This window comes from Talpa occidentalis, unplaced genomic scaffold (genome assembly GCF_014898055.3).
Source record: "Talpa occidentalis isolate TD23 unplaced genomic scaffold, MPIMG_talOcc4v2.1 talOcc4.16, whole genome shotgun sequence".
NCBI lineage: Eukaryota > Metazoa > Chordata > Mammalia > Eulipotyphla > Talpidae > Talpa > Talpa occidentalis.
The window spans coordinates 56619364-56638647 of record NW_023601653.1 but is presented as its reverse complement, the minus strand read 5'-3'; the positions used below and the strand labels follow the sequence as shown (position 1 = coordinate 56638647).

General features: G+C 39.3%; 1 protein-coding gene across 6 annotated transcripts in view; it reads left to right on the top strand.

Moving 5' to 3' along the window:
* PLEKHA5 (pleckstrin homology domain containing A5) overlaps positions 1 to 19284 on the top strand; it is a 234024-nt gene that overhangs the window by 182785 nt on the left and 31955 nt on the right. For 5 of the 6 annotated variants that reach the window (XM_054696409.1, XM_054696408.1, XM_054696410.1 and 2 more), the window contains 3 exons: positions 11973 to 12035; positions 13756 to 13836; positions 13971 to 14120. In XM_054696409.1, the coding sequence (XP_054552384.1) occupies positions 11973 to 12035; positions 13756 to 13836; positions 13971 to 14120 (294 nt within the window). Of the gene's footprint in view, positions 1 to 7496; positions 7578 to 11423; positions 11460 to 11972; positions 12036 to 13755; positions 13837 to 13970; positions 14121 to 19284 lie in introns of all 6 variants that reach the window. The other variant, XM_054696411.1, reaches the window with a different exon arrangement.

Below are 19284 nucleotides of genomic sequence, written 5' to 3'. Positions count from 1 at the left end.
AGCTTTTACATTTTTCCACACGTCTTAGAGCTTATTGATCTAGGCACAGGAGGACATTCTTGAGAAATAGATTCTTCAGTGATCAGACTAGCAAGGTTTTTGGTGGATGTTTTTGCTTTTTTTTTTCTCTCCTATTGTTAAAGACAGATTCCCAACTTAAAATCCTTTTCCTAAGAAGTCATTAAGAACTCTGGAAAAGTCCATTTTCCATTTAAATGGAAAATGACAGCACAGAGATGGGTCTTACATTGACTATCCGTGAAGGACAAAAGCTCTGTAGGGTGTTTAGAAATCACCCAGCTTGCCTGCTGGGGACTTGGGGATGCTGCCGACAGCTCTCACAGGCAAGGAAGTGCAGTTTCTTGGTGACAAGTTTCTAAATTGATATTTCTGACAGTGACATCAAGGGATGCTCAGTATTCTTATTGTTATAGGACAGGGAGAGGGGCAGCCCAAACCCCGCAAACCTGCTTATTCTACATGGGTTCTGCCATCCGCCGCATCAACACAAAACATAGGAGACTTTAATGGGAAGGAACTTTAATAAAACTAGGAAACAATACAGGTAAGGCAAAGAGTCTAGTTTCTAAATGAAGCACCCAAAGTTACCCGTCCCCTCGTGGGTAAAAGTCCATCCATATGGGATTGGCCCAGAACAAGGCCCCAAAGCCTGCTACAAGTCTAAAGCATCTTCCAGTGGGGACCCACAGAAAAGGGTCACAAACAACTGGACAAGCCCGGAAGGAAAAGAGCAAAATCAACATCAAGATAAAAGCTGCCATTGTCACCTCCCACAGTCTCACCCACATTGTGCCACCTAGTCCACGACCAAAAGACAAGCACAGTTTCTTCACGTGTCTCTAGGCTCCACGCGCCTCTTCCAGGTCTCCTGGCTCCATCCTGCTTCCTTCCTTCCTCAGTCTCTTCTTGCAGCTTCTTCTCTTCCTGCTCAGCTCCACCCTCCCTTGGGTGGGGCAGGGAACCTCCCCCTTTCCTGGGACCACCCTGTTACAATATCAGTCTGGTGTACCTCAAAACTGAGGAGATTTCAATATCAGATTTTCTGGGCAGTTTTTCTAAATATTTGGATTCACAAATATCAACTAAAAATGAATGCTTTGATTAAAAACAGAAATACATTGGCAGTACTTAGGTGTCTTTCAAGGTGTTCCAAGTTACTTTCATTTGTTGCTGAAGTTAATTATGAAAATAGTGTATGGCCTGAATCATGCATTCTCATCTTTATTTTTATAAAATTATGGTCCTGCCATCATCATCTGATAATTTAGCAATTAACTAAAATCTAAGCCTATGTTAATTGTTACTTCAAAAAAGGATTTAGGCAGGAAGTAAAGCATTGAACTCATTTTCAGGTACACTATTAAACATTCTCCATGTACTAATCAGTCCTTCTCTTGCTCTGATTCCTTAAAATAAATCATGTCAGCTGCTTACACCACTGTCATAGTGCTGATGCCATAATGTCAGGAACGGATCCCAGGCTGAGGTGGTAGTGCTGAGTCCCAGCCACTAGACCACCATGGGTTGGTGTCACACGACGCCGCAACAGGAACTTCACTGGCGCTCAGGCAAGCAAGCAAACAGGCAGATTTGTTTGGAGAAAGAAAAGGTTTATTAAGGAGAAAAGGAACAAAAATAAAGTGGGCTCCCAGGCTGGTGGAACCAGGCCAGGGAGGGGCAAGGGAGCCATGCCTAGGGAATATATGCCTGTTTTCCCTAATTACTCTAAAGCTCCACCAGTCTCTTTGTGATTGGTTAGTCTTGGTGGTCTCGTCCACTGCCTAAATATCTCTGTGCTCAGAAATAAGTCTCTGTGTTCCAACCCTTATCTTGGCATACTTTTCTTAACATGCTGGAAGGTCCTGTTGCCCCTAGAACTGGGGTGTTTGATTAGTCCCTTTGGAATTTGTTGCCCTTATATCTCCAGAGCCTTCCCTATTCCTCCAAGGCTTTTCCTATTCTGTTGTGACCCTAAGGGCTCTCCGCTTGCCCTAGGCCTCAGTGCTGTCTAGCCTTCTTGTAATCAAACTTGGCGAGAATTGCTTAGATGTGCTTTGTCTTTCTTTTTTTTGTTGAGATTTTTTTTTTTATTTATGCCTACAAGAGCTGGAGTACAGGCAATAGGTGCAGGGGGTGAGAAGATTTACCAGAGACAGTGGGTGGTGCAAGGGGTTGAGACACAACTTATGAGGCAGTCCACAGCCTCTGCAGCACAAGTTCGACCCCCAGCCAGCCAGGGAGCTACCCACATGGCGCAGCAGACCTCTCCTGGCTCGCCCACAGCTCCCCTTAGCAGTGTACGTCGGTCAATCTGCCTGTTCTGTGCTTTGTGTTTCTTAAGAACTTGGGGGGTTTTTTTGTTTTTTTTTTAAGATTTATTTCGTTATACAAGAACTGGGGTACAGGCTAGAGGCGCGGAAGGGTGAGAGAATTCACCAGAGACAGAGCAGGGAGCAGAACAGGCAGACTGACTGAAATACACTGCTGAGGGGAGCAGTGGGCGAGACAGGAGCGGTCTGCCACTCCCTGTGGTTATCTCCCTGGCCATTCAGGAATCAAACCTGCGCTGCAGAGGCTGCGGACAGCTTCACAGCACTGCGCTCAACCCGCTGTGCCACCGGGGAGGCCCTCTTAAGAACTTGTGCATGAACTTCCATGGTGCCCATAGAGCATTACATTTAGATTATGCTTTAGTCATTGGATTCACTTTATTATAGAGTTTCCATAGCAAACGCCAGAGAGAATGTGCCTTTTTTTTTTTTTTTTTTTTTTGTAAGTCACAGAGAAGTTTCTCAGGGTTAAAATATAGATGATTTCAGCTGTAGTTTAGTGCAACGGCCTATTTTCTAGAACATATTTAGAGGTAAAGCAGATCTAGTATTTCCAACTGAGTAAATCTGGAAGGAGTGAAAGTTCAGCCAGAATTTTTTTTTTTTATATATACAAGAACTGGGGTACAGGCCAGAGGTGCGGGCAGGTGAAAGGATTCACCAGAGACAGAGTGGGGAACATAACAGGCAGACTGACAAAATACACTGCTGAGGGGAGCAGCAGGCGAGACAGGAGAGGTCTGCCCTCCATGTGGGTTGCTCTGAGGCCGGCCAGGATCGAACTGGTGCTGCAGAGGCTGTGTATAGCTTCACAGTGCTGCATTCAACCACCTGCACCACCAGGGAGGCCCTCAGCCAGAATTTTTTAGCAGAAACCAGAGGCCACCATGTGGGGTCCTGGCTTTTGTGTTGAGTCGGCCTCAGTGGAGCCAGCACTGTGCCTGTGCCGTGTATGTGTAGCGTCACCACGTACAGGGCCACTGTCAGGCAGGTCAGGCTCAGTCGTGGAGTGCCCTGGACGTGATGCCAGGCAGGTTCTGAACTGGCCCAGTGTCTTTCCATGGAGTCTTTTTGTTCCCACTTTTCAATTAATGTTTCAGTTTTTATTTTTATTTTTTCTTCTTACATCATTGTTCATTTTTGTACAATATTTGATTTCTCCCCTCAGGTGTAGTTCCCATAATTCTCCCACCACCACATGACCTGTGGTTCATCACCAGTGCCTTGGGCTCTTCCCTCCCATTTTATTTTGACCCCTCCCCTCCCCTGCTGTGTGCTTCTGAAATACATTGCTGAGGGGAGCAGCAGGCGAGTCAGAAGAGGTCTGCTGCACCATGTGTCAGCTCCCTGGCTGGAATAGAATTCAGGCCGCAGTGGCTGGCAATAGCTTGCTAGCCATAAGACTTAACCCCTGCACCAGCAGGGAGGCCCTGTTTTTTTTTCCATAGAAGAACTAGCGTGTCAGCCAGAGGTGTGGAGGGTAAGAGGATTCACCAGAGAGAGGAAACAGAACAGGCAGATCTACTGAAAAGCACTGCTGTGTGGAGCAGCGGGCCAGTCAGGAGAGGTCTGTTGTGTCATGTGGGTCAGCTCCCTGGCCAGCCGGGGGCCAGGGATCGAACTGTGCTGCAGTGGCTGGCGACAGCTTGCCAGTGCTGAGTCTTTAACCCCTAGGCCACCAGGGAGTCCCCCATAGAGAGTCTTATCTCATCTCTCCAGCTGGGGTCCTAAGGAATATTCGAACTAAGGAACATGAGTGTATTATCAAATTACACTGCCCTTGACACCTTAAGAACAGCAGAGTTACCTTTGCCTAAGGATGCATCTACATCAAAAATTCTCATGTTGCACATTGGAAATATCTGAAAACCAGGATGTCTGTATTCTTTGCAAGCCCTGCAATTGACTCTAGTGTGGGTGAAGAACCACTGGTCTAAATAAGCATGAACTTTGATTTTTAGTCATAGAAAGCAGGGGAAAGGTGTTACAAGACAGTCACATGTATTTATAAATGCATTAGGTAGCTTACTTTTAAAAATGAGTTAAGGGTCCTCCCCAATGGTGCAGCAGGTTGAGTGCAGTGCTGTGAAGCTGTCCGCATCCTCTGCTGCGCAGGTTCAATTCCCAGCTGGCCAGGGAGAAACCCAAATGGCACGGCAGACCTCTCCTGTCTTGCCCACTGCTCCCCTCAGCAATGTCTTCGGTCCATTTGCCTGTTCTGCTCTCCGCTCTGTCTCTGGTAAATTCTCCCACCCTCCCCCGCCCCTGACCTATACCCCAGTTCTTGTATAAATAAATAAAATCTTTAAAAAAAAATGAGTTAAGATTTCTTCTAATACATTTTTGATGTGGATACAGGTAAGCAATATCTGATACTCAGTGGAGAAAACTTGGAAATGGAGAAAAGCTTAGAGAATGCAAAAAATAACAACCCACAGTTGCACTCTTCAAAATTATTGCTACAACTTAACTGTCAACTTCCAGGATGCCTTCTAATTTTAATATTCTAGGACTTGACATGTATGCTTGAAATTTTTCATAATGAAAAATAGTTCCAGAAGTGACATCTTAGACACTCAGCAGTTTGTACTCTTTAAGCATTATTTTGCTTTCAGTTTTTCTGTTCCTACATGAATTTCTCCTTACAAAAATCCCTTCTCTGTGACCTAGTATTTAATGATCTTTGACATATAAAGAGGCATTTTTAAATCATCAACATGGCTTCCCTGTGTGCACATGCATAGAACAGCCTTGATTACCCTTCTGTAGAAGCCATGTCATCCCTTATCCCTTTTCAAATGCATTTTTAAGTAAATTTCTCATGCCTTGAGTATGAACATTAATCACTCACCTATACCCTATTGAAGCACCACTTCCAGTTCTGAGCCATATTGACAGACCTAGCCCTTGACACCAAGTCCCCATTTGTATAACTGGATTTCCAATGCTATTTGACCTTGAGTATCCTTTACATTTGAAGATTGTCTGATCCTCATTAAGTCTTAAACATCTGTGCTCCTGCACCACTCAGCCCCCATAATCTCTGTCAGATACTCTTCTAATTTCCATGGCATGCTATTTATTGAAAAAAATATGAATGAGATTGCTTTGAAAATTGAAATCAAATAATAATAATAAAAAAATACAGGGCCTCCCCTGGTGGTGCAGGCAGTTGAACGCCGCGATGTGAAGCTGTCCACAGCCTCTGCAGTGCTGGTTTGATCCCGGCCGGCCGGCGAGGGTCCCACATGGCGCGGCAGACCTCTCCTGTCGTGCCCGCTGCTCCCCTCAGCAGTATATTTTGTCACTCTGCCTGTTCTGTTCCCTTATTGTCTCCTGTGAATCCTCTCACCCCCCGCACATCTGGCCTGTACCCCGGTTCTTGTATAAATAAATATTTAAAAAAAAAATACAGACTTAGGGTATTTTTATTATACAAAAGGAGTGACAATGCACTTAAAATGTTTAAGCCAAAACTGAAAGTTGTTATAGTTTATTCTAAGACCAACATTTGATTAAGGTAAAATAACTGGCATCCCCTTAAAACATGTAGGGTACTTGGAAATCTAAAGATGTCTTTGATTTCTATAATAGAAGTTTTTTTCTCCCAAAGAAAAACTTATAACTGTAGTTGTCTATAATCAGTTTCCTTCTAATACTGTGAAGACTTGATCCCTGGCTACATTTGAACACCTCTGTTTCCATGCACATTAGTTATCACTTATAAACATCTTGGCCCTGTGAATAACATTGGAGTGTCTGGGAGAGATTTGAGTTTGACTGATGAGTGGTTTCAAGTACTTTAAAAATTAACAAAAATTCAATTAACAAATTATTTTAGTGAGAAAATGAATTTATAGTTAGAGAAACCAGTTCCCGTGATACCTGGGAGAGAGGAAAGTGAAGACTGGTGGTAAAGGGACCCAAGAGAACTCTGTAGGTAGATGGAAATATCCAGTGTCATGAAGATGGTGGTGGTTTCAAGGTTGTAGACTTTTCTCAAAGCCTTTCACCTGTACAACTAAAGATATATTAATTTCAGTAAAATTACCCTTTTTTAAAGATACTCAAAAATTGACACAGGTTTAAAAATATTTAGCCTGAATAAAACTTTTTAAAAGTAGGTTAAACCAGTCAAAGGTGGTTTGTGATTTGACAACTAAAACAGGTTTTATTGACATGAAACATTGATAATTTGGCCAAAAATAATTTTTTTTACACTCTTCATTGGTTTATTTTGCACCTTGTTTATTAACCTTAAGATTAATAAACTTTTATAGATTTAGCCAGATCTGCAACCCAGAGGCTGAAAATTATGTGAAATAAATGCCACAAATTGCAAATATAAAAGACTTGTCTGCTTACAAATGAAACAGACTTGGTTGGCCTTTTACATACTGCATCTCAGGATGCTTGTCTTTTGAATGCCTTAACTCTTGAGTCCAGAGCCTACTAAAGCAAATATTTCCCTCGAGGCAGTAATGAAGTACAACACAGCTGGAAATGTGAAGCCCGGGTTCTACCTTTTAGAAGCTAGGGAGGTTCAGAGTCTTTGCTCAGTAAGTTTTAGCGTGCATGTCCAAAAAGAGTTCTACCTGTGGTGTCATCTGTGAAAAAAGCCACTATAGGATGTATAAAAATGTCTTGAGATTAACTTTAATAACGTGATGATCTAAGTGGCAAGATACATTGATGATTATTATAAAAAACGTTAATATGTGTAGAGAACTCAGTTTTTCTAACCTTATAAAGAGCTGGATATCACTTAAAGTTTTTTTACTAATTAAGTAATCAGTTAAATGATGCTTGCTTTCTTTGTTTGCATAGTTTCTCCTTGACTCATTCTAGTACGTATGTGTAGGAATATTCATTCATCGACTGTGCTAATTATTTCTATCAAGTAAACCCTAGCGGCAGTAGTTGCCACCAGTACGTTTTATTCATAACCTTGCCCGTGTTTTGCAGCATCTAGGGCTTGTTTGGAATGCTTTAATATAAATTAAGTCTGTACAACCTTGGGTAAAATGTAAACAACTGCACTGTTAGGAAGATATTAAAGTAGAGGCTATATTTACAGTGTCGTCTTTCAAATCTAGCTATGCTGTAAACTGATGTTTGCTGTATGCTCCTCCTGATTTGAAATAGATGAAAGAAAATGAACCTATTATCACCATGGTTCACACAATGATTGAGAACTCGGCGCTAAGACCCCAACTGTACCAGCAAGTAAGGTCTTGGACAGTGAATGATACTGCTTTATCATCTGCAAATTCCCTCAGTGACAGTTTTGGTTTATCCTCAGAGTTACTCATAACATTAGTGTTTTTCTTATTTCATTTTTTGTTTCTGTCTCTGGAGAAACGCAACTCATCCATGCTTTTCAAGATGCTGCAGAGTATCCTTCGCATGGCTTCGCTGAACATTTTGCTGTTGAATATTAAGTGTGCCATTCTCCTGAAGTTTTTGTGCAGAGTATTTGATTGATATGTACTTGGAGGTCTGCAGTACATTTGCAAAATTTTCACTAGATTGCCATTTTTGGATTAATTCAATGCAGTCATCAAGATAGTCAGATCTTAACCCATCTTTTGCCCCAATTCAAAATATGTGCCATTGAGTTGTCTGGCTTTTGTTTAGAAACCTTGGTAATCTGCAGATCTGCAAAAGAAGTCATTTTATACATTCCTACCCAACTTTTTTGTATTTCATGGTTTAAATGTTCTTAGCTGTGTGTTTTGCAACATCAGCTTCTTCCACTCCAACACCCTCAAATTACTGTGGCCTATGACCTGTTATACTATTTTAAAATTCATACAGAAAAAGAAAGTTAAGTAACATGAAAAATGAATGTGTATTTTGATGAGCACACATAAAAGCACCTGGTAAGAAGCACCTTGAGCTCATGCTGGCCCCAGGCCTATGACTTGGTGTAGACACCTTGGGGCCACAGGCCTTACAACTGGGAGGGTGACTCATTCCCAAGTGGTCTTCAAAACTTTTAAAGGGTGTGATATGATGACGCATAGCTTTTAATTTGCAATAAGAGATCAACTAAATATGAAATATTTAAAGTTAAACAGCTTTACTTTTTTGAAAAATGGCATCTTTCAGTCCTTAGAGTGACCAGATTATAAAACCTTGCCCCAGTCCAGAATGCCATGCTGAGAACCTGAGCACCTGTTCTGGGATTGATACCTTTTCCTTATCTGAAGCTGTCAATCTGTCATCTCACATACTGCTGAATGAACACGAGCTCAGAGGCATTTTGTTGTAATAGCTCGTTTTCCCCATTTTGCAGATTTCCCATAATAGTAGGTTGTAGGAAAAATTAAGAAAAACAGAGAAAAAATACATCATGACTTATGCACCAACCCAATAGTTACAGCCTGGGCTTTCTCTTCGCTCAAGTTTGATTTTTCTTTTTTATAATTGATCAGTAATCAAGGTTGATGATGCTGAAGTTATCAGTGACCATTCAGACACATTTCTTCAGCTCTGTAAATTTACATGAGTTCAAATTTGATCTTATATTTCCCCCGTGGTTTCCCATATATTATTCAGAGAAAGTCTTTATGAAAGCTTATATTGTGTACTCTTCTGGCTTTGTGTTTCTCACATTGCATTACAATATTATGTTGCTAGATTCCTGAAATGTGGCTGAAAATACAGTGGCAAAATAACATTTTATGACTTATTATCCTGAATCACAGTCATTGCAACTTGCTCTCAGGAGGACCTTTGTGTTTTCATTTTCTTAGAAGAAAGAGGATCCCTGAGAAACTACCTGGACAGTAATTTCATTAAAATTAGTCCAAAAAAGATTGTACAACTAAACGAAAACAAATGCAAAATAAATAGCAGAGCATTAAATTGAAAAATTCCTCTGCATTAATTAAACCTTTCACAATTGCGTTTTTGTTTTTACAACATAATGTCAGTGAAATTAATCACCTGATAAATAATTGCTTTAAAAAATAAGACTAATATTGGCAAATATAGCCTATAAGAAATTTTTAGTCCCATGCACTATATTGTGTAATTTTTCATATATTTTCCTGGAATCCTTTTAGCATTTGGTTTATGTATTCAGATACTTTAAAATATGTGTATCATTCACATATTTAAAAGGGATATTGTAGAAAGTTGGATTTTAAAATATCATGAAATAAATAATACCTTATTAAATAAAACAAAGCACATGTCCTCATAACAGCTTCTCAGATTAGAGTTTGAACAAGGCTCAGGTTTATGTAATACACCATAATTCATAATCCCTTCTCCTTTGCTTTCCTATGCGAAGTGTATGCAAAGTGTATGCAAAGGTATTCAAACCCAGAACTTTTTTGTTTGTTTTGCTAAGGATAAATTTTTAAATTGTTAGAAGTATTACCATTAAATATTTTTTGCAAATATTTAGTTAGCCAGAATATTCACAAATTAGTAGATTTTCATATTAATAACTAAATAGAAAACTTCTTTTAATAAGCTACATGCATTTTTTTCTTAAGAAAAACCTCAGTAATTTTTTTTATCAGTAATGGGAAATAGGCCATGCTTAAAAGTTAATTTTTTAAGGAATAATCTTGATTTTAGGGGTGTTTTTCTGACAGGTATAAGCAATATATAGGAATGGATTGATTTAAGATTTGCTAGTTGGAATCTAATGAATAACTTGATTAAAAAGTTTCAATTTTCCAGAGATACAAAAAATAAATCTTTCATATGTGATTATATGGCTATGGGTATATCACACTAAAATTATACCTCGGTAGTACATGTTTTACTTTTTATAATATGCCAACTGGTAATGAAAATGAGTATGCAATAGGATTCCCTAAATAAAAATAGTTTTCAGTGTCCTAAATATTCAGATTACCATTTCTACTTTTAAAATTCTAGTATTTTTTTCTGTGTGCCCTGGGATATAGGATACAATTCATGTTTTTGTCTAGATGTAGCATTATCCACTAATGATTTTCATATCATACATTTAGTAAAGCTGTATTGCATTTAACTTTAAATATTAAGTAAAGTAAATATTTAATAGTATCTTAAAAGCTTTACATCTTTAATTTTTTATAAATGAGAAATTTTCAATTTGGGCATTGTCTCAAATTTTTGATCATGGATCAAAGTATTTTAAACTTTTACATTTCTCAGGCAGGAATATAAATTCTTTCGGGTCTAGGTGCTTTAATTTAGAATGACAATTGACACTTCTCAGTACAGATTCGCCGATATTTATTTCGAAGTGTTCTGACTTGTCATTAAATTCATTTTTCATGTAATACTCATTTCTATGAAATTCTTGTGGTTTAGTAATCACAGTGCATAGCCTTAAAGAGTCACAGGTTCATTTGCATGAGATATGTGAAAATAATGTCTTGAATTGAACAGCGTAAATCCAGGATTTATTGTTGTATGTTTGGAATGCTTACATTTTTAACCTCCTGATCCCACATTCCTAGATCCATTCAAATTTATCTGCTATTTAATTTATGATTCTTTGTAAAGATGCAGCGATTGAGTCATTATTTGCAGAGAGGGAATATGAAGTTATCACTTACACATTTGTATGCATTTGTATAAAAGAAATTTGATTTTCCAGTGCAGTTAGGACACATCACTTTCATCCCCACCTTGAGTGATGGTATATGCCATTTAGTAAAACATGCATGCAGTAAGCCCCAATTAAATTTTTCTTGCTATGTTTTTGTTACTGCCTCACAAGTAAATATAAAGTCAAAAGACAGGAAAGATAGTGTGATATTGTCTGCAGAGGCTCTGATGTGACCTGTGGTGTAACTGACCTGGGATGGCTATTGAAATCTTGGTCAGTACTCTCAGAAGTGAAAATTTGACCAAATGATATTTCAAAGGAGCTGAGGAAAGGATATTTAAATACAGCAAATGATGATTCCTTACAATATGATCAAATAAGTGGTGTCGAACACATCAACGTTATGAGACTTAGCTATCCCTCGTTTATAACATAGACTTTCAGTTTTAGGAGGTTTTGAATGATTTTCCTCTTTTCAATTAAATCCGTCCTTTTCCTTCATTATCTTTTAGTTCTTAAGACAGAAGAACCAGATAAGTCTTTATTGTGTATGTGTGTTTATATATTCTCTATATGTATATATTATGTTTTAGGTTTTGTTAATCAAGCTGGACTAAGATGTGTTGGCATTTGAGTGTCCGCATACACAGCTGTATGGTCGTGTGCATTGCTCGCTAGAGGGCTGTTTTGACTGTTGAAATATGCCTGATTTGAATATTTGATTCAATCCAGTTGCTATGATTGTATTTGTCAATTTTTCTTTGAGATACTGTGTGTCTTACAAATGGACAATATAAGGAACTGTATAATTTTGTTTGACCAGCTTAATATTTTTTTTTACAAGCTTAACATCCTTCTCAATGTATTTGCACATTGCATCACTGTTCAGTATTTCCCTACTTTTGTAAGAATCTGTGTTTGAATTAAACTTCTAAAAGTATTAGAACCATTCAAATTCCATTTTTGTTACTCTGTAAATGTGAACTATTAACTATAGGCTGCATAAATGTATCTTTTAATATCAGTTTTTTTAACTTACTGTATGGCATTTTTCCCTATAGCTGTCCCAAGATGAATGTAGAGGCACGTTGTACAAATACAGACCCGAGGAAGTAGATATCGATGTAAGTATTCATGTGATATGTACTGTCAGTGTTCTGTCATGTTCTCTGCCAAAACATTTGAGATAAGTATACCAGAAAATTTCCTCATCCTGCCCTTCCTTCCAAAATGACAAGGGCCTCTCTGGTGGCACAGGGGGTTAAGCACAGTGCTGTGGAGTTGCCACAGCCTCTGCAGCATGGGTTCCATCCCCAGCCAGCCAAGGAGCTACCCACATGGCACAGCAGACCTCTCCTGTCTCACCGCTGCTCCCCTCAGCAGTGTATTTCAGTAGTCAGTCTGCCTGTTCTGTTCCCTGCTCTGTCTCTGGTGAATCCTTTCACCCTCCTGCACCTCTGGCCTGTACCCGAGTTCTTGTATGCATAAATAAATAAGTCTTTTAAAAAAATGACATGAAATAAATTTGCATGTCATCCTTTTTGCACTCTGGTTCAATTAAATCATTTACTCCCCAACCTGTTCTTTTCTGTCCATCACCCCAGAATTATTCAATTTCAGAATCACTTCAATGAAAATGGTTTCCAGTGAAATATTAACGAGGATTGGAGACAAAGAAAATTGTCTCTGTCATCTAAAGAAAGTATCAGCCTCCAGAAATTCTGCCACTCCTTCCTTTTTTAAATTTTATCTAGTTGTTTTTAATCCTTATTTTAGATTGCTACCTTGTGTACTTTCTTCCTTATTTAGATCTCATTGTACCCTCCCTTCCCCTGATATTACTCCACTGAGTTGTACCTCCTCGTTTCAATGCATTCCATTTGGTGTACTTTAACTTTTGTTGTCTAACAAAGATAAACTGTTTATTTTAATAGCCAAATGGCAAACAAAGTCTTAATTTTTTTCTTCTCTGTCATTATACCATAAATGTTGGGACTTATTTACAGTGTGTCTAGGGTTTTTATTTTCAGACATGTGAGAATTGCTTTTTTATGGCATTGAAATGTGAGGGTACTGGTACCTTTCATATTTTCATAATTAAAAAATTAGCATAGTGCCAAGAATTTTAAATAGTATAAACATTGAAAGTGATTTTTCTCCATTTGTTGTTACACTTTTCTAAGAATATAAGAGCATAATTTTAAAAATATATAAAAATAGTTGGGTTGGCTTATTAATAAGCACTGCATATCTCTCTTAACTTGTCCAGTAGCTTGTAAGAAAAAAATCTTAACCATCTTGAAATGATTTGTTAAAAGTCATTTGAAAATGCTTGATTACTAAGACTATTTTGAACTACATGGATTAAGTAGTCTGATTGAACTGTGTTTTCACTTTATATGCATTTTTTTTTTTAGCATTCTGTCTCTTTTTTTTTTTAAAGATTCATTTTTATTTGTGCAAGAACTGGGGCACAGGCCAGAGGCAGGAGAGGGTGAGAGACTTCACCAGAGACAGATCAGGCAGATTGACCGAAATACACTGCTGAGGGGAGCAGCGGGCGAGGCAGGAAAGGTCTGCCACGCCATGTGGGTTTCTCCCTGGCCAGCCGGGAATCGAACCCACGCTGCAGAGGCTGCAGACTGCTTCACATCACTGCGCTCAACCCGCTGCACCACAGGGGAGGCCCCTAAGCAGACTGTCTTTATAAACTACTAATAGAAATACAGATTGACCTTACTAGGTATTCCATGGTTGTTGTAAAGTATTTTCTTACGATACCTGCCTCTAACTATGGGAAAAATTAAAAATGGCTAACAAAAGACATCTCCTCTTATCACCCAGGCCAAGCTAAGCCGGTTATGTGAACAAGATAAAGTGGTGCATGCTCTGGAGGAGAAACTTCAGCAACTCCACAAGGAGAAAGTAGGATAATTATGTTTGTTATCTACAACTGACTTGACTGTATATGATTATTATCAAGACACTGATAACTAAAGTTAAAAAAGAATTAATTTGATGATGCAGAACAGTAAGTGTAATTCTTTCTATTATAATAGTACACGCTTGAGCAAGCTTTGCTGTCAGCCAGCCAGGAAATAGAAATGAATGCAGATAACCCAGCAGCCATTCAGACGGTGGTGTTACAGAGGGATGATCTGCAAAACGGACTTCTTAGCACGTGTCGAGAACTGTCCCGAGCCACTGCTGTGAGTAGACCTATTTTTTTCTAGTAAGGGTCACTGAACTGTTATGCGGTTTTTTCCTTTTCTTTTTTTCTATTTAACTTATATCTCTATTTTAATGGACTGTCTTTAGGATTGTCCTTTATTACAACTAGAGACATTATTAACTAATAATAACAAAATTAACAGATGAGTATTAGTTCTCTAATTAGTAAGCATTTGTGCATGGTGAAATAGTTTCTTTATGGGGAAAGTAAATACTCTGTTTTTATGTCATGCAAATTTAAAGTGTTTAAGCATGTTAAAATATATTGCAGTCAGAAAATATTTTATGGATTTCAAGGAAGTTATGATAATTTGGGGAAGGTGGTCACTGAATTTTTTTAAACCAACTCTTTCAATAAAAAGCACCTGTGAAAGACACTTACAAAGACATCATCATTACCATTTTGTAGCAGTGGTGTCATCTAAGCTTAGAAGGTAGGTTTGAGTAAGAAATGTAATTAGCAGGGCCTTTTAACCTATAGTCATGTTACTTTATAAAGATTTGGGACTACCAAATCTAAATGTTACTTAGAGGTTTAAACTGAGTGTCTTGTGAGTTTAAGCACTCTGATTTTGAGCTGAAGATACAGTCACGTCTCAGCACCATAAGAACACCTGTGCAAGCAACCCTCAGAGGGATCAGTCGCAGCAATATGCCACCTGTTCCAGAGAACTGCTGGCACCTCCTTGTCCATACTTTCCATGGACTTTTCCAGAGCAACTAACTTTTTTTAAAAAAAAGATTTATTTATTTATGCATACTAGAACTGGGGTACAGGCCAGAGGTGCAGGGAGGTGAGAGGTTTCATCAGAGACAGAGTGGGGAGAAGATCAGGCAGACTGACGGAAATACACAGCAGAGGGGAGCAGCGGGCAAGAGAAGAGAGGTTTGCTGTGCCATGTGGGTAGCTCCCTGGCCTGCCAGGGATCGAACTCGTGCTGCAGAGACTTCATAGGGCTTTATGCTCTTCTAAGGCTTGTCTTACCAGGTAGAATATAACTGTGTTGCCTGTGCCTTTATATAAACTTTTTTTTGTAGTTGCTGCTATTAGTATGTGTGTAAAGTCACACTGGGCCTATGGTTGGCATTCAGTGGTTTTATAGATTCTGGTTTGGACTGCACTTGTGCCAGCAGAATTCCAAAGAATCCTTCCAATTGTTTCACAGTTGATACTGAACATTGGTTCAAATCTGTGTCCTGAGGTATGGAAGGTGAACATAGGAGGTAGAGATAGCATTAAGAGTGTCATTTCTGCAAATACCTGCTTCTTACCTGGTTGGCCACCAAGATGCATACAACTAGAATGAACGTGAGACAACCTTGTAAAGCAGTGTCTCCTTGATGCGTTATATTTGATCCTTGATGCACATCTCCTCTCTCAGCCTCATTCACACGCACACTCATACATTCATATTTTAAGCTCCTGGTACCTTTGTGTTCTCTCATTGCCTCTGCTCCTTGTTATCCAAACCTGATCAGTGAGAAAAAATCATTGTGACCCATCAGTTACACCTGGAATTTTTCCATGCGTCACTGTCTCCATTTGACTTCTCTTCTAATAGAAAACAGAGCTCGAACTGAGGACTGAGTTCAGATGGTTTATTTGAGAGACAGTCCTAGGAAGCAGAAATGGGGAAATGTGGAGAATGAGAGAGGTAGGGAGAAAAGCCTATAAGGGTTTCTTTTTTCTTTTTTCTATTTATTTATTTATTTATTTATTTATTTATTTATTTATTTATTTATTTATTTATTTATTTATTTATTCAAGCACTGGATACAGTCAGAGGTGCAGGGGGGTGAGAGAATTCACCAGAGCTAGAGAGGAGAGTAGAACAGGCAGAGTGACGATGAGGGGAGCAGCGGGCGGCAGGAGAAGTCTGCACGCCATGTGGGACCCTCACCAAGCAGCCGGGAATCGAACTGGTGCTGCAGAGACTGTGGGCAGCTTCGCAACCCAGCGCTCAACCGCTGCGCCACTGGGGAGGCCCTATAAGGGTTTCACTACTGAGTTGATGGCCACCGTGGGCATCAAGCCCTAGCTTGATCCCAATGGGGAGCTTTTTGGAAATGAGCAGAACAGTTTAATAATTTCCTGCTGGGAGGTCATGGGGGGTGAAGAAGTGCTGGGGGGAGGGATCTGTGGCGCATTGTCAAGATTGCTCCAGGGTCTTTAATTCCCCCACACTGCCTGACCACCTTAACTAGCTTGCTTCAAGGCACTGGCATGATGGGGTGACACTCCAGGACCTCACTGCAGACCCCTCTCTACACGTGGGCTGTATCTGTTAATGTACAAAAAATATTCTTGTGCTTCATCTCAGCTTAGTGAGTACTTAATTTATTTTTCCCAGTAACTCAGGAAGCAGATCAAGCAGTTATCAGTCACGTATCATGGAGGAGGCTTAGAGAATTTGTGACTCACCCCATTATGGGAGCCAAATATACTTGTAGTTCTGCTTTTCACATATATTATCTCACTTGATCCTTAAGAAAATCCTGTGCCAAATAAATGCAACTACTACATTCATTTTATTTTCCTTTTCTTTATCTTCACTGCACAGATGAAGAAACTGAGGTTCATGGACATTAAATGGTGGGCCAGGTGTTCATAATAAGGAATAGAGTTAACACCTAAATCAAGGGCTTTTAAGGATTAGAACATTTGTACTTCCTGCTCCACTGTCTCCATGGTTGAATATCTTGTATTTTCTGGAACTTAGAATCAAATCTAGATTGCCTTACTCAAAAATTAAAATTGGAATTTTAAGCACCAGAAAGCAAGTCTAAAGGCAACAGTAATCCTGAGTCACACTGATAGGAGATTTAGGTTTTCATCTACTGCAGTAACACCATTGTGAAGTAGCAATAATTATCGTGGGTATTTCTGGGGTAGTTATTGGGTGCAGGGTTCCATCGTAAGTGTCCACATGTCCCTAATCTACACAGTAACCCTTGACCACTGAACTAGTGTTACTACATTAAAAATAGGAAGCTGACCCACAGAGATTGCCCGGGGTTACACAGTGAATGAGCCATGTGTATGGTCTCCCACCAGACTGACTTGTGCTCTAAACTCGATTCTGATGGGCGGGCCATGCCTAAACAGAGATTTTAGACATTTTAGCCGTGGACATCCTAGGGATTAGAGACTAAAAAGGATCAGGACGCCAGGATGGGTGAGCTACCTTGGGAAGAAGCGGACACATTAAGTGTCTTCATATGTTCGTTCTCAGTATAATAAAAAGGCACTGAGACTTATGGTTACAGCAAAGTGTAACATCTTCTTGGTTATTTTGCAAGGACAATAAAACATCCCCCCAAAAAGAGCCATCCACAGGCGCTGTGCCTCCCACATACTGACAAAGTGCCTGGCAGCACTACAGAGCATTCTTACCACAATACCAAGTGTGCACCTCGACCTGCCTCAGTCCCTAGCTATGAGTTTATAGGAAATATAACAGCAAAGAAATACCACAGGAATTCACATACCATCAGAATGGGGGAAGTTCTGCAGCACAGGTGACCTATTCTCCACAAACAAGGAACGGGAAATAGAAAGAGGGGTGCTGAAGTTGTTAAAATTTAATGTATTTATTGAGAAATGTGGATATATAAATGGCTTAAAAAAGAATTTTCCTTGTCTGTTTTTCATTCTGTTTCTTTTCTCAGTAATGCATAGTGAAGTAGTTGTAGATGAACTAATACCTGATGTTTACTTTATAATAATAATCTGACACAGTGGGTTGGGCATAATGCGTGAAGTTTTCTGGCTATAAAATAAATAAGTGGTGGAGCTGTGATGCTCAGCACGGTCACTACAGTGAACAGTGTAATAAAAAGGTCTGTGCAGTGACGGATGGTAACTGTCCTTGTGACAGTTCTACCCCATATGCAGATGTGTGTACGGTGTGGATTGATGTGGTTCTGTGTTAAGGAAAAAGACTAATTGTAATAAAGTAAAAACAAGCAACTATAAACCAGAGACACACTAGGGATGGGAGGGAGTAGGATCAAAACAGGGTGGTGGGAATTGTATGGGGACTGTAACTAAGATGAAAATGCATACATTGTGCAAAAATGAAAAATGATGTAAAAAATATATAATTTTTTTTTTAATTTTTAAAAAATAAATAAATAAAAATCAATCCATGGGGGTCGAGGTGGGAGCTAAAGCTGACACCAGACGGACTACACCCTGGTAACTGTTGAGTTGGGGTGCTAGCGGACACCACTTTTATGTATGTTTGAAAATTTCTATTGCTGACAGAAGTGTAGCACAATTTTAATACCTGGTATAAGCTCGTTGCAGGATTATGCAAAATAAGATCACTTTAAAAGCAGACTTTTAGAACTAGAGGTGAATTCCTGAGTGGCTGTGTTTTTTAAAAAAAAAAAAAAATAGTTGGGATTGTTTCAGGTGACCTCTCTACACTCTGCACCTACTTTTCTTATCCCAAGATGCTTGATGTTGTTAAACTGACATTTCCCGGGGATGGTTCATTCAGGGCTGGTTAAGGCAGAAATCCCTGTTTGTGGGAGATGGGAGATTCTCAGATAGGAGTCAGTAATTCATTTCACAACAGTGTTCAGGAAATATCTGTCACTTGTGTTACGTGTGCAAACAGCTCGCTGGATGTTGTTGATAAAGAGGCATCAAATGCCAACCCTGATGATAGTTTATCAGTGTGTTGACCTCCTGCCGCTCTCCTAAATGTCGGAAGAGTAACTACAGCATGCAGAAGAGAACCTCCACCCCATGGAATAACATCCCAGGAACAGAATGACATGATGATGTATCTCTGAGCAGAATCATTTTATATTCACTTGATGGTGATAAATGGTTAAGGAGCAAGTGTGAAAAACCTCTCTATGATTCGAGGAGTTTGGGTGGCTTTTTTTCCAAAGGAAGAAAGTATAGATGGGTGATTTGTATATTGAGTCTCCATGAGCAAGGATTCACTGACTTGTTCATTTAACTGAATTAGGTTTATTACATTACTATAAATTTATTCTAAGCAAAGTCACATCAGCCTTCTGGTATTGTGACATCCAATAAGCTAAAATACAACCTATTTAGTGTTTTTATTCCTACAGACACTTTAATCAGGACAGCTAAGAAAATAAATAGCAAAGAAACATGAA